Source organism: Haliotis rubra, unplaced genomic scaffold (assembly GCF_003918875.1).
Source record: "Haliotis rubra isolate DU_JTF1 unplaced genomic scaffold, ASM391887v1 Scf214, whole genome shotgun sequence".
In the NCBI taxonomy this organism is placed as follows: domain Eukaryota; kingdom Metazoa; phylum Mollusca; class Gastropoda; order Lepetellida; family Haliotidae; genus Haliotis; species Haliotis rubra.
Window position 1 is genome coordinate 372673 of NW_025766159.1, and position 14570 is coordinate 387242.

General features: G+C 41.5%; 1 protein-coding gene across 1 annotated transcript in view; it reads left to right on the top strand.

The window, feature by feature from the left end:
* The first annotated feature begins 6014 nt into the window (after positions 1-6014).
* The window catches only part of LOC124276837 (glycine receptor subunit alpha-2-like), a 37106-nt gene continuing 28550 nt past the window's right edge, over positions 6015-14570 (top strand). The window contains exon 1 of the mRNA XM_046712488.1: positions 6015-6310. Within this exon, the coding sequence (XP_046568444.1) occupies positions 6249-6310 (62 nt within the window). The 5' untranslated portion in view covers positions 6015-6248. The remainder of the gene's footprint in view (positions 6311-14570) is intronic.

Sequence of the window (14570 nt, forward strand, 5' to 3'; positions counted from 1 at the left end):
ACCCCACCGTCTACTCACTGTGATAGAGAGTGTAATTTCTAGGTTGCTATGAACAAAATTGAAGCAGTACTTTGCTGAGTCGAAAAATCGTGATCTCTCGCGCCAAAATTCCGCGAGAATTTGTAGCGTAACTACCCATGTTCTTGTTTATTTAGTATACACAAACGACTTGCACCAAAACATGTTGAACTGATGGCGCCTGTCAGCACGCTAGTCGCCATTCTTTCGGAGACACATCTCCCTGTCATAGCGACTTTACGTACATTTATTCATCGCAAACAGAATTGTGTCGTGCCGTTCGCCATTGACGACCTACGCCTTAATCTGCCCCGCTCTGAAAAGAATCAGCGATTTGATCCTCTTATATAATACTAAGTCCCGTCAGTGACAGTATAGACCTTGATGTCATTTTTTAGCGTTACAAGCCCCTGTGTAGTAAACGTCTAGGACGCGCATCTCTCCGTGTTTCATCCTCCCGCAGGTGCATTGGGGTAGTCCAGTGGTTAAAGTGTTCGCTCGTCACGCCAAAGACCCGCGTTCGATTCCCCACATGGGCACAATATGTGAAGCCCATTTCGGGTGTCTCTCGCCGTGATGTTGCTGGAATATTGCTAAAAGCGGCGTTAAAACCAAAACTCACTCATCCTCCCGCATGATGCTGACTGTGATAAAACAGGAATAGGTGACCAAGCTTTGTCTTCGGGGTGTAAGCTTCAGTAGTTCATGCTACCGAAGAAGATTTGAAAGATACGACTGACAGGATGCTTCAGTTTTCGGGTTTGCTGGCCGTATTGCACATATATTCGTTTATCTGTGACTGTCCACAGTAACCCATGCTTGTCGTAAGAGGCGACTAACGGGATCGGGTGGTCAGGCTCGCTGACTTGGTTGACACATGTCATCGTATCCCAATTGCGCAGATCGATTCTCATGTTGTTGATCACTGGATTGTCTGGTCCAGACTCGATTATTTACAGACCACCGCCATGTAGCTGGAATATTGCTGAGTGCGGCGTAAAACTAAACTTACTCACTCACTCACTCACTGTGACTGTCCATCTTGTACCCTGTCCCACTATGGGCTCTGTTCGCTGTGCAGTGTTTTTTAAAAGTGCCAGAAGCTGGGACTGTGGGGTCGAATTGTGTTTGTTGATGCCGATGGTGAACACCTGCGTTCTACATACTGTCGGAGTTCACTCTCTCGTCAAGCTTACTTTACACAAATGATGCTCAAACCAGCTTATAACTCACATAAAACTCGCTCAGTCATACACACTAACTCACCTCATTCAGACACTCACTGTAACCCACACACCCATCAAGTCTCTCCCTCACTCAAGCCAAACCTCCCTCAACCCACCAACCCAAACGCACTCATGAATCATCCCCTAGCCCAGCCCACTCACTCTCCCATAACACTCACTCACTGTAACCCACCAACCTTCTCACGCACTCATGAATCCATCCACTAAAGCCCACTCCACTCACTCACACTCACACTCACTCACTCACTCACTCACTCACTCACTGAACAATAGTCAGGATTAAAAAAAAACATTTACAGTACCGAATCTTTGCATTATCCGACAACCCAGCTAGTGGCCTTGGTGTTTTTACAGTCTGTAAGTCATTTCCAATATTTCTGATAAATATTCCCACCTGACATTCCGTTCCTTGACGCCAAGCTCCATGCATTTGCGCAAATTCAAATACCATAATGAGCGTATGCCATACTGAGATAAAACTCTTTAGAGCAATGCCAATATTGACCTGCTGCCTGTTAAATACAACTTGTGTATGTAGACAAACAGGGTTTTGTTGAAAGATATTACAGCATATATGTAGAAGCCCCGCCTGTAATGATCAGTGGTGCCCAAAGAGTCCAGTTAAAGGCTGTACAGTTAGGCCTTATACCCGGGAATAATTGGTTGCTTGTTGTTTAACGCCGCACTCAGCAATATGCCAGATTCTGGACCAGACAATTCAGTGATTAACATCATGAGCATCGATCTACGCAACTGGGACCCGATGACATGTGTCAACCAGGTCAACAATTTTGACCACCCGATCCCGTTAGTCGCCTCTTACGACAAACATGGGTTACTGTTCAAGACCAATTCTAACCCAGATCTCCACGGGTCCAGGAATATGAAATATACTCATGCCAATAATGGTTGTCACCCTCCCAACCCCAAACACACACACACCCACACCTCACATCACATCACATCACCACATCACACACCCCACCCCACCCCTCTCCAATTAAAAGAATTGAAGGGGTGACAACCATTATTGGCATGAGTATACAATAGTACATAGGCATATAACGAAAGACAACTCTTCATAATCTGATCACGATGCAAAAGACGACACTTTCAACAGATTAATTTTGAAACTTTCATACTTCCTTTATTCATTTTCCAATATACAGATGGTACATGTAGCAGGATTGCAATATAAAATCAATACAACAATATTACATATGCATATAACGAAAGACAACTCTTGATATGTTGAACAACTTTAATAAATACAAATCACTCAAAGGCGAAACCACTTGCAATATATTTCCTTGTAATTTTGCAATTTCCAATCGCATCATTCATATATTCTCTAGAAAAATGCTTAGTTTTCTTCACAAAGTGGCACACTCCTATTGAAACGCAGAATCCATTATCGATTATGCTATGTTCAGTTAAAAGAGTTCAATAGTTCTATAACCACCGTTGTATTTGGCTAGCGACGTGTTGTGATGTGCACAATCTGTGAAACGTTGCTTCCATGAAACGTTATGCTTTTTCTGCTAAGGCTCACTTTGGCAGGCCTCTGGTGTAATTGTTTTGCGCGTAAAACTCCAATTAAAACGATTCTCCATTTGGGTTAAATATCACTTGGGTATTTGTGTCGATAGCATCGATGTATATTACAATGGCCGCTGATAACTCATCACAGCAAGATACGTGTTCTTAGTTTGGTTAGTTTGTTTTGGTCGTTCCAGCTGTATGGCGGCAGTCTGTGAATAATTGAGTCTGGACCAGACAATTCAGTGATTAACATCATGGGCATCGATCTACGCAATTTGGGAACCGATGACATGTGTCAACCAAGTCAGCGAGCCAGACCACCCAATCCCGTTAGTCGCCTCTTACGACAAGCATGGGTTGCTGAAGACCAATTCTAACCCGGATCTGCACGGGTCTTTTAAGCATGATGATATGTGTTTCAGAACACACGCAGTTACGTTAGACACACACTAACCACAGGTCTAAAAAAGTAGCAGTATCTCTGCATCAAAAACAACGATCTTCCTTCAGTACATACCGCGATAGCTTGAAAGCCATCGGTTCCAAATAAAATCCAAATTTCGAATCTAAAAAGAGACCTCAAATTTTAGAACACTGTGGGTACATGTCCTTATCAGCTGATTGGCTGAACTATGTTCTCGTGTTTGTTGATGCTATGTAAGCCGCAATCAGTTCTTAGCCGTTATTTAATTCGGAACGTAAATAACATACCATTATGCCGTTAGGGCGCAATGACATACAGTCAGGTCACTGTGACCTTCCGATCCCCATGCTTTGATCATAATAACAAACACTCTTTTGTCGGTGCTATATTGAGACTTTTTATTGACTGTTTGGATACACTAAAATATTGCCGGCTGTTGCGTTAAACAACAAATAAACAAACATAGCGCTCTTCTTCATATCCTTGTATTTGTCAAAACAGGTATTTTACATGATTTAGCGTGCTAAACGGTAGAAAATATAACGCTAGGGTTGTTTTTTATGTTAAAAATCATTGTCAGTTGATAGCAGGTAGTAATTGTTTCCGATATCGTGTGCTCTATTGTACGATCTATCCTCTAAACCATCCTTCCATGACGCCAACAAACACGTCGCCGTTCAATACATAAATATTCACGTTGACACCCATCAGTTCATCTTGATTCCGTGCTATGATATCGAACTGAACAATGTTTTAAGTGTTTATACATCCGCTAGGATGGAAACGCGGCGATAGCGCTGGGGCATTCCTGAAAGCTGTTAAACCATAATCACAAAATCAACTTGTGACTTGTAACATATGTATTGGCGTGCTTTTTAAAAATAAAAATTGGAAATGTCGCGAAAGGTTCCTTGTCTGTCAAATATATTGGATTATTTACGATGTGTTAACTGATAGGATCCAATCAGATCAATATAAACAGAGCATACAAAGTATTCACTTAGTGTCTGGATTTGACAAAAACGTTAATGGAATGAAAACAGGTATTGAAACACTGCAGACTCAAGGTGCTAAACCCTGATGTGATACTCGTATTGAATACATATCCATCGAATAACCTTTCCATGGACACGTGAAGATCTGGGTTAGAATTGGTCTTCAGACAGCCATGCTTGTCGTGAGAGGCGACTAACGGGATCAGGTGGTCAGGCTCGCTGGCTTGGTTGACACATGTCATCGGTTCCCAATTGCGCAGATCGATGCTCATGATGTCAATCACTGGTCCAGACTTGATTATTTACAGACCGCCGCCATTCAGCTGGAATATTGCTGAGTGCGGCGTAAAACAACTCACTCACTCACTCTTTTCCTGCAGCTGAATATCATGCTCATGACGATATTACTGTTATAAGGTTAAACATGCATCTTCTAAACAAGATAAGCATAACAAACCCACTATTGAGAATTGCGGTTATGTCGTGATAGAACGGATGCTGATTGGTAATTAATCAAGGGATGTAGAGCATAATAACTGGGAGTAACAGAATACAAAAGATTCTTAAAGTATTAGTTAACGGGTAATTTACAGCAATTCTCCGATAACGAGGTACGACATGAGACCATGGAATGATGTAACTTTAACGGAATCAGAAATGTTTTATCGGGACATGTGACAAGGGCGGAGCAGGCTCGAACACCTGGAAAAGATACCGTCAGCATTAGCAAAGTGGTGCGGGTTTCAAAGTCTGTATTGGATGGTACTGATTGCATTACTCCCAGTGTTTATGTTCTATATCCCTTGATCAATTGCCAAGCATTATAGCTGCCGTTATATAGCTGGAATATTTCTGAATGTGGCTTTAAACAACAAACAAGCACACACAAAAATAGACAGTCAAACAAACACCTTTAAAACGTCCCTGTATCATTTCATCAGTTTGGTATAACAGAGTTTCAATGTGTTTTCAAATGACCATTCCTTCATATGGTTTTACCTTGCTGGCATTCGGGACAGAAGTGAATTTTATTAACCCAGGTTCGTCTTTGCCCCGGTGGTCAGGAGTATCGCTATGTTCATACTATCAATCACAGGTTTGTCAAGCCCCAACCGTTTTTCACAGCCGCTGTGATATGCTGGGGTAGTGATGCCTGCTACTTTAAATAACAATCACTCACTCATACGATTTATAATAGTCGGGGGCGGTGGGATAGCCTAGTGGTTGAAGCGTTCGTTCATCACGCTAAAGACCCGGGTTCGATTCCAAACAAGTGACATGGAAACAATGCATAAAGCCCTTCCAGTTGTCCCAGCCGTGATATATACCGGAATATTCCTAAAAACGGCGTAAAAACATACTCACTCTTATAATGGTTAGTAATAGATAGGGGCGGTGGGGTAGCCTAGTGGTTAAAGCGTTCGCTCGTCACGCCGAAGGCCGGGTTCGATTCCCCACATGGGTACAACTTGTGAAGCCCATTTCTGGTGTCCCCCGTCGTGATATTGCTGGAATATTGCTAAAAACGGCGTAAAACCATACTCAGCCAGTCAGTAATAAATAATTCATCTGTCAAGTTGAAAATTCAATCGCGTAGCCAACGCAGTTATTGAAGTTTAAAAATCTGGAAACTTGCGTATTGAACTCCAACACTGACATAAACACATAAACACATAAACACATAACGACAGAGACCCCGACAGAGACCCCACCAACTGATTAAGTGTTTCCCAGACACGCAGCTCTGGTTCAATAATGTACGACTCACTCAAGGCTAGCAAAGCCTATGTCAGGAGTATCCCGCACTGTTGAACGAAGGGCGTGCAGGCCTCGTCGGCCGTGGTTCATTAAATCTCCCACATACAGAACGTGGAAGGTTAAAATAAGTCACCTGAGATAATCCAAAGGAGATAATCCACATGGTATAAATCTTCCGTGGCCTCAGGCTCTGTCGGATTCAAGCCAGGCTATGTGATCGCGAGTGTTCACTGTCTGTGGAAACGGAACGTTCAGTGTGGAAGGATGTCTCGCTTGGGAGGAACGCTGGTGCTTTTCTGCTTTCATTTGTTTACCCTGATATTCAGGTAAGAACATTTGTTCTAATTAGTGTTCTGAAATATCTGTCTGTTTCACCTGCTTAACGTTGATTTAAACAACTCTATACACTTGTTTATTTGTTTATTTGTTGTTGGGGACGTAAACCTAGATTTAAACTTACAAAAGAACATGACGTCATTTTTAAATGTACCGTTTATATTTATACAGTGTGACAATAGTACACGCCCATGCTGATAATGTATTCATTGGATTATGTTGTAAATCTCATGTGACCTATATAGGCTATTAAAGGGATATAAAAATAGTAACGCATTGCGGTATGTACATACGTTGTATAATATGAGATGAATAGTTTAGCTTGAATAATATTTTGACAAGAGTAGAGTAAGACGTTTAAAACAAACGTAATATGTGTGAAACCAAAACAGAGGTATTTAAATATAACCTACTGAGCACAAGAAAATATACCAATGATTGTTGGTGACCGAAACTAAATCAGAAGATGGTTATTCGGTGATGTAATGGGGAATATGCTGTGACGGTCGGTGTGAGATGGTTCACAGATACCTGGTATTAAGCCTTGTAACGTTGTGATAGCGTTTGTAATTGTCTGTTCAAATCCGGTTCTCTAACTACCACTCCATTTTGCTCGACTATGTATGTGAGCCAATAACATAGAGAGAGAGAGACAGCAAGAGACACACAGAGAGGGGGATATAGAGAGAGACACAGAGAGAGAGAGAGACAGAGACAGACAGACAGACAGACAGAGATTTTGTCTACCGTGTTTATTTACATTCAAGCAATGTTCAGAAAAGACTTGGGCTTGTTCACCGACATGAACTTTCCTGTCAGTATCAATGATACATGAATACCCATTGAAATTCAACGAATTCACTGATTGAATTATCAATAATTCCGTATGATACTCTTCTTTAAAGTCAGTTCAATTCTTTATTCACAACCAAAAGTAAATAAACAACATTAGACTAACGCTTGGTCTCTGTAAACATGCAAATTTGATAGAAACAAATAATTTCATTTAAATCTACAAGACGCCATATGAGGTTGGAGATTCAAAACCTGAGGAAATCTAGACTTGCTTCAGTTAGAGCTTTAGAATTCCAGATAGGGCTGGGCAGAAGGGAAAATATTGCAGTGCAGGGACTGTGAGACAGATTAGACCAACATCAACTATCATGCTTAGCCAAACAATCACACTGACATTGTTGAATAGAAAACAAGCAAGACAATGCCAATGGATTAAAAAAGAACGTAATTTATGACGGGCCTCTTCAGCCTGATGGGCAGTAGTCATGCAATGACTTTTGTGATGGATGATGGAACGTTCACATTGCCGAGTCGATATCGGTAACTAGCTTTAGAATTAAAATTTACCTGTTAGAATAATTAGACTTTACCTGTAAAGGGGTAAATCTCTCGTGTTTCACCTGGATTCTCACCTGTGTGCACCTGTTACCTGCGATTGTCCCACGTGGATGTGTATCAGTGACCAATGGCTTAAATAATTCGCTTTATGCAGTTAAGGTGGTACAATTGACTGTATTGTGTCGGGTAGGAACACATCGATGTGATCCCTCCACACACATAATGGACATTGTGTATATATATATACTGATATGTTTATGAACGGTATCGATCTTTGCACTGAATAATTATTCTACATTAGTGGCAGTGTGTGGTCTTGTGCATAGAGCTCAGTTGAAGTTAAGCAACGTTGGGTGGGTGACTGTGTGTGACAGCTTGACTCCTGAGAGTTTCTAGGACTTCAGTCCTGCCCCACAATGAAGCACATGTGATACATGTGGTCTCACCTTAGGCAAGTGAGTTTGTTCAAAATGGCCTCTGTACACCCAGCAGAAAATGTGTGAAATAAGTCGCCTGACAGGCAGCTTGGGTAATAATGATCAGATTGTGCCCTTTGAGTAGAATATCTAGCCTAGCGTTATGACTATTATCATTATGGTTATCATTACCAGTATTCAAGTTCCATGTACAAAATGGACGCAGTTGTACAGGTATTTCTAGAGATCATGTACGCGGTGATTTGTGTAAAAAGACGTCAAGATGGATCCGGTAGTCCGATCTCGGTGACTGGGCTTTCAATCGCATGCGAATATTGATCTGAATTTGATTGATGGTAAAATACCTACCACTTCTATTCTGATAGAACGCTGGGGTTTTATAAAAATACAAAAAAATGAATTCATCTAGCTGCTCACTACACATATTGGATTGTCTATGAATAATGTGTTGTAGACTCAGTTTGAAAAAAGAAACATTGAAAATATTATGTCTCAATGGTATGTCTACAACACTCCTAGAATATTAAAAATACATACACTGTATTATAAACGGTCTTTTCCTGCAGATCCGTGAAGATCCGGGTTAGAATTGATCTTCACTAACCCATGCTTGTCGTAAGAGGCGACTAACGGGATCGGGTGCAGTGGTTAGGGTCGCTGACTTGGTTGACACATGAAATCGTATCACAGTTGCGTAGATAGTTGCTCATGCTGCTTATCACTGGATTGTCTGGTCCGGACTTGATTATTTACAGACCGCCGCCATTCAGCTGGAATATTGCTGAGTGCGGCGTAAAACAACTCACTCACTCACTCTTTTCCTGCATCTGAATACATGTATCATGTTCATGACGATATTACTGTTATAAGGTTTAACATGCATCTTCTAAAGAAGATAAGCATAACAAACCCACTATTGAGAATTGCGGTTATGTCGTGATAGAACGGATGCTGATCGGTAATTAATCAAGGGATGTAGAGCATAATAACTGGGAGTAACAGAATACAAAAGATTCTTAAAGTATTAGTTAACGGGTAATTTACAGTAATTCTCCGATAACGAGGTACGACATGAGACCATGGAATGATGTAACTTTAACGGAATCAGAAATGTTTTATCGGGACATGTGACAAGGGCGGAGCAGGCTCGAACACCTGGAAAAGATACCGTCAGCATTAGCAAAGTGGTGCGGGTTTCAAAGTCTGTATTGGATGGTACTGATTGCATTACTCCCACTTTTTATGTTCTATATCCCTTGATCACTTGCCAAGCAGTGATAGCATCAATTCTATCACGATATAACAGCAATTGTCAAGAATTGGTTCGTTATACCTTTCTTGTTTAGAAGATGCATTTTAACCTTATAACACAGCCTTGCCATTGGGACCTCCCTTTGTCTACAGGGAATAACACTGTCGATCGATTTCAAAACCTTGGATAGCCCCGACACACCATTGCTAACAAATTAGTTTCATTTTTTTAATCAATCGCGTAAACAGTATTTTATTTAGCATAATAAACTAGGTATTGATAGTACTTGTATTTGTCAGGGATTTTTTATTATTGATGTCAATATGCTATTCAAAGGGCTGATTTACTGTTGTATAAAGAAGTAATCGGGTGATCTTTAAGTTCTTTGTGTAATACCATCGACATTTTTGCATCTGAAATTAGTGTTCAATACGCCCTCATTTGCAAGTAAAGCACATGAAATATCAGTTTTGTCAAACGATGACACACCTGTAAACCGGAGAAAGCTTTGTGGGGCGTAGGGTACCCTAGTGGTTAAAGCGTTCCCTCGTCAGTTAAAATAACAGGGGTTCAATTCCCAGAGTGTGTGCATTGTGACCCCACTGTAATCACTCGCACACAGCCCTGCGTTATTGTTTGTTTGTTTGTTTGTTTGTTGTTTAACGCCACTCAGCAATATTTTAGCTAAATAATTGATTCGGGACTAGACAATCCAGTGATCAACAGCATGGGCATCGATCTACTTAATTGGGAAACGATGACATGTGTCAAACATGTCAGCGAGCCTGGCCACACGATCTCTTTAGTCGCATCTTGCGACAAGCATGAGTTTCTGAAGATCAATTCTAACCCGGATCTTTATGATTAAGCTCTGCGTTTTACGTTTTCCTTGGGGTTCTCCCCTGAAGAATGTTCGATTAAACCTGATGAAGTCATGATGACCCTTAACAGCCCTGGTTGTTGACCATGTTGATTTGAATATTTGAATGATATTGATGGAATATTGTTAAAAGCGGCGTAAACCATACTCGCTCACTCAATTTAACAAGTAACATAGTTCTACATTGAATTCGCTGTTAATTCATAGCTCATTCTACATATGTCCTTGTGACCTTGTGTCCATCCCTATTGGGCCCTGTTGACCATAGTTGACCCGGATCTGACTAAGCACACACACGTTCACACAATGACGTCTCTTGGAGTCGCCATGCAGGTTGGTGCCTGTGGTCTCCAGGGAGATGACTTCAAACTACTAATGCACTGCAGTGCTTCTTTCAAATTATTTATCACCAGTATTCAGAATGTGCATCGAGTTGCCTTGTCATTTCCGCTAGATTTTGTTTGAAATGTAGTGTACACGTTGCAAAGCAACGAACAACGAAAAACCGAAAAAAACCCAAAAGAACATAGCAAAACAAAGTTTCCCTGATCGCTTGATCAAAGGATAGTAATTCGTGTTCATAAAACCAGTCGCTTATTGTCAAACCTTCAAACATTGATAGATCAGCTTGTTCAAACCAATAACAACGTCAGCATGTTTTACGAGTAGATGCAGTTGTCTGAAGCCGAATTTTTCATCCCACAAACTAACATGCCGTGGTTTAACTGTTGTACTTGTCAAGGTTGTGAACAATCCAAAACAAACGCTTCTGTACACAATACAGAATATGTTCAATTCTCATTTAGTTAGTTTGTTGTTTAGGGGCGGTGGGGTAGCCTAGTGGTTAAGGCGTCCGCTCGTCACGGCGAAGACCCGGTTCGACTCCCCATTTGGGTACAATGTGTAAAGTCTATTTCTGGTGTTCCCCGCCGTGATATTGCTGGAATATTGCAAAAAGAGGCATAAAGGTAATATCACTCACTCTTCGGCGTGTCGAGCGCACGCTTTAACCACTAGGCTACCACACAGACCCAATTTATGAATGTAGTTTGGAACAAATAGTATTTTTGTGAAAACATGAAGTATTTAGTTTTGAATAACTACACTCACTCACTCACTCACTCTGGATCCCCATCAGCATCTACTTACCGACTGTTTCATGTATTAACCAAGCGGTAAACAGCAACAATTTGCATACGGGTCTTTCCTCGTCTCAGACCCTACAGAATATATACATTAATACAAGTCTAGACTGCCTCAGCTCTTGTTGGGTACAATGTATGAAGCCTATTTCTCACTCATTCACTCACTCACTCAGCTCTTGTATTAAGCAGTGTTTCAGGTTCCACTTATATTGTACTCTGTTACCTTTGAGGATATATATATATATAAATGAGAATGATTTTTCTGGGACAAAGCGTTCGCCTGGGGAGTTCCACCATACTGAAGCTGGCGTCTGGTGATATAACTGGATAATGTTTTGTTCGCTATCACTTCAAGGCTAATTCTTTATTCATAGATATGGCTTATTAGGTTCACTGTCTGTAATCTATCATCAGAGAAATTTCACAAACACCGTCACGACCAACCGGCTAGCAAACTATTTGGACCAACCACAGTTGATCCCCGGGGTCTCTCCACAACGGGTCTTACAACTAGCACCCCATGCACTAATAAACTCTCGAAGCTGGGATGGTCCGAGCACTAAGGTTGCTTTGTGGAACACCTACTGATCAGACTGCAGAAGGACAAGTCAAAACATTGATTACACAACAGTCTCGTTACCTGCTGACTGGGTTCCGTCCTATAACGCAACTTAGTACAATAACCAGTCTAGAATTTTTAGATCAGTTCATTCAGCTGGATATATAAGTATTAATCAGTATTATTTGATACATCTAAGCACTTGTTGATTCTTGCAAACCGAAGCATGAGTCTCATTAACCAATTCAGACAAAGACGTACTTTTCAGCCGATCCGAAATTTCTCGTGTGAAAGTGAAAAGAGACACTACAAACAACTGTGGTACAATATGATTGATTGATACAATATCACCTCCGTACCAGACCGCTAAACTTTTCAAGTGGCCGAGCCTCGTTTTGAGATTTCCACGATTTTCAGATTTCCCGTTTGTCAGAGCACGCTGCACGACGTGTTTGCAAGGATTAGAAGGAGCATAGTGTTGCAATCAACAAGTGCTTAGATGTATCAAATAATACTGATAAATACTTATATATCCAGTTGAATGAATTGGTCTCGAAAATCTAGACTGGATATTTTACTAAGTTGCGCAATAGGACGGAACCCAGTCAGCAGGAAACGAGACTGTTGTGTAATCAATGTTTTGAATTGAATGGTCAAAATGTCTCGTTATCTCGCTTTTGTTTATTTTGACTCATTACTTCTTCAGTAATGGGCGACGACGCGATAATTATGTCCCTTACACTGTCCAATAAGATACATATTGTAGTTGCACAACGGCCCGGTCAGACTCTCGCCACGGGTTAATGCAATCGACCGTTCTCTGTGCCCTGGTGACTTGCCATGACCGAATAGAACAAATGTATTCATGATGTCCAATCAGACCCAACGTTGACATTGCACCTCGTTAATGACGTTCCATTGTCCACTTGTGTATCTCGAAACAGGATGTTTGCCGAACACCAATGCTCGTGTGTTTAATGCTGAGTGTGTTATTTCGTGATATTTCTGGCATAATTATATGTGCTAAAACAGTGAAACAAAACACACGACGTGACAACTGAACCCTCGCACCTGCACCATACCAGCACACTCTCCTACCCAGAGTTCCATGCGTCACATCTTGCAATGTCCATTCAATATAATGTACATATTTCTTTCACTCTTTTATTTTTGACGAGTCTACACATCTAACTTAACATCTTTAATAGAATGGTTTAGTTTCACTGAGAAAATATCCAAAAACATGTAACACTATTTCGATTTGCGTAGCGATCCTTTGTTTACATAGGTTGTACGGCTCCACGTGCTGTCATCGAAGCCGACGGAGAGCAAACGATGCAGCCAGTTTGATATCTAAATATGTACTGTCATAGACCTAACTGTCGCAGTTGTGGAAGAATATATATGTAACAATGTAAAACATTATGAAGAGAGCGCCGAAAAGCTTTCTTGAGTCCAGTCTCTTCTTATTATGAATATGCGCGTTTGATTACAAACAAGAGAAAAGTCCGGTCACGTGATATGCAAATTAGCCTGTGGCAGTGATGTTATGTTAGTCATCGCTGTGCCGGAGTGTGCATACCAGCAGTGGACCTGGTATTGAGTGATGGCGCGTGGATGAACATACTCTGAGCACGGACCCCACGTGCAACGTCTCGATCTCGACCTCGACCTGAGTCCAGGAGGCGGTGGGGCAGCCTAGTGGTTAAAGCCTTCGCTCGTCACGCCGAAGACCAGGGTTCGATTCCCCACATGGTTACAATGTGTGAAGCCCATCTCTGGTGTTCGCCGCCGTGATACTGCTGGAATATTGCTAAAAGCGGATAAATATAAGCTCACTCACTCTACCTGAGTCCCCTTTACAGTTAAAATGGAATCTTCCGTGGCGCCAGTTGTTACTAAACAAGTCACGCACGTTTTTCTTGGCAGTTTGTTTAGCAGTATATGACCTGTATGTCGCAATGTCTTCCATTGTATATTGAGCGAGTATAATTTAATATTTCAGCAGTATGACGGTGGGGAAGATCAGTAATGGGCTTAATACATTGTGCCCATGTGGGCAATTGAGCCCGTGTCATCGTCGTGACGAGCGAACGCTTTAACCTCTAGGCAACCCCAAGTCGCCATTAGTTTTGGGAAGTGAGTGAGTTCAGTATTTACAACCGCCCTTTTCGGAGTGAAGGAAAATTCGACCGCTTACGGAAAATTTGGTGAGGACTTGAAATGGACTTTTGATTTGTTTGTCGTTTAACGCCGTAATCAGCAATATTCCAGCTATATAGCGATGGTCTGTATTTAATCGAGACCAATCAATCCAGTGATCAACATCATGAGCATCGATCTACACAATTGGGATACGATGACATGTGTCAACCAAGTCAGCGTGCCTGACCACCCGATCCCGTTAGTCGCCTCTTACGACAAGCATGGGAACTATGTGCCGTTGTACAAAACAACCTCAGCGCTACGTCAGTCTATGTTAAGATAAGGGAGTTAAGATCACCCAAGCGCTAAGATCGCTTTGTAAAACGGCACCCTAACAGATAATGTCCAATCGTTCACAATGACCTGTTCTCGTGACCCAGTGTAAATTGCATATCGTATATCGAAACAGACCACAAGGG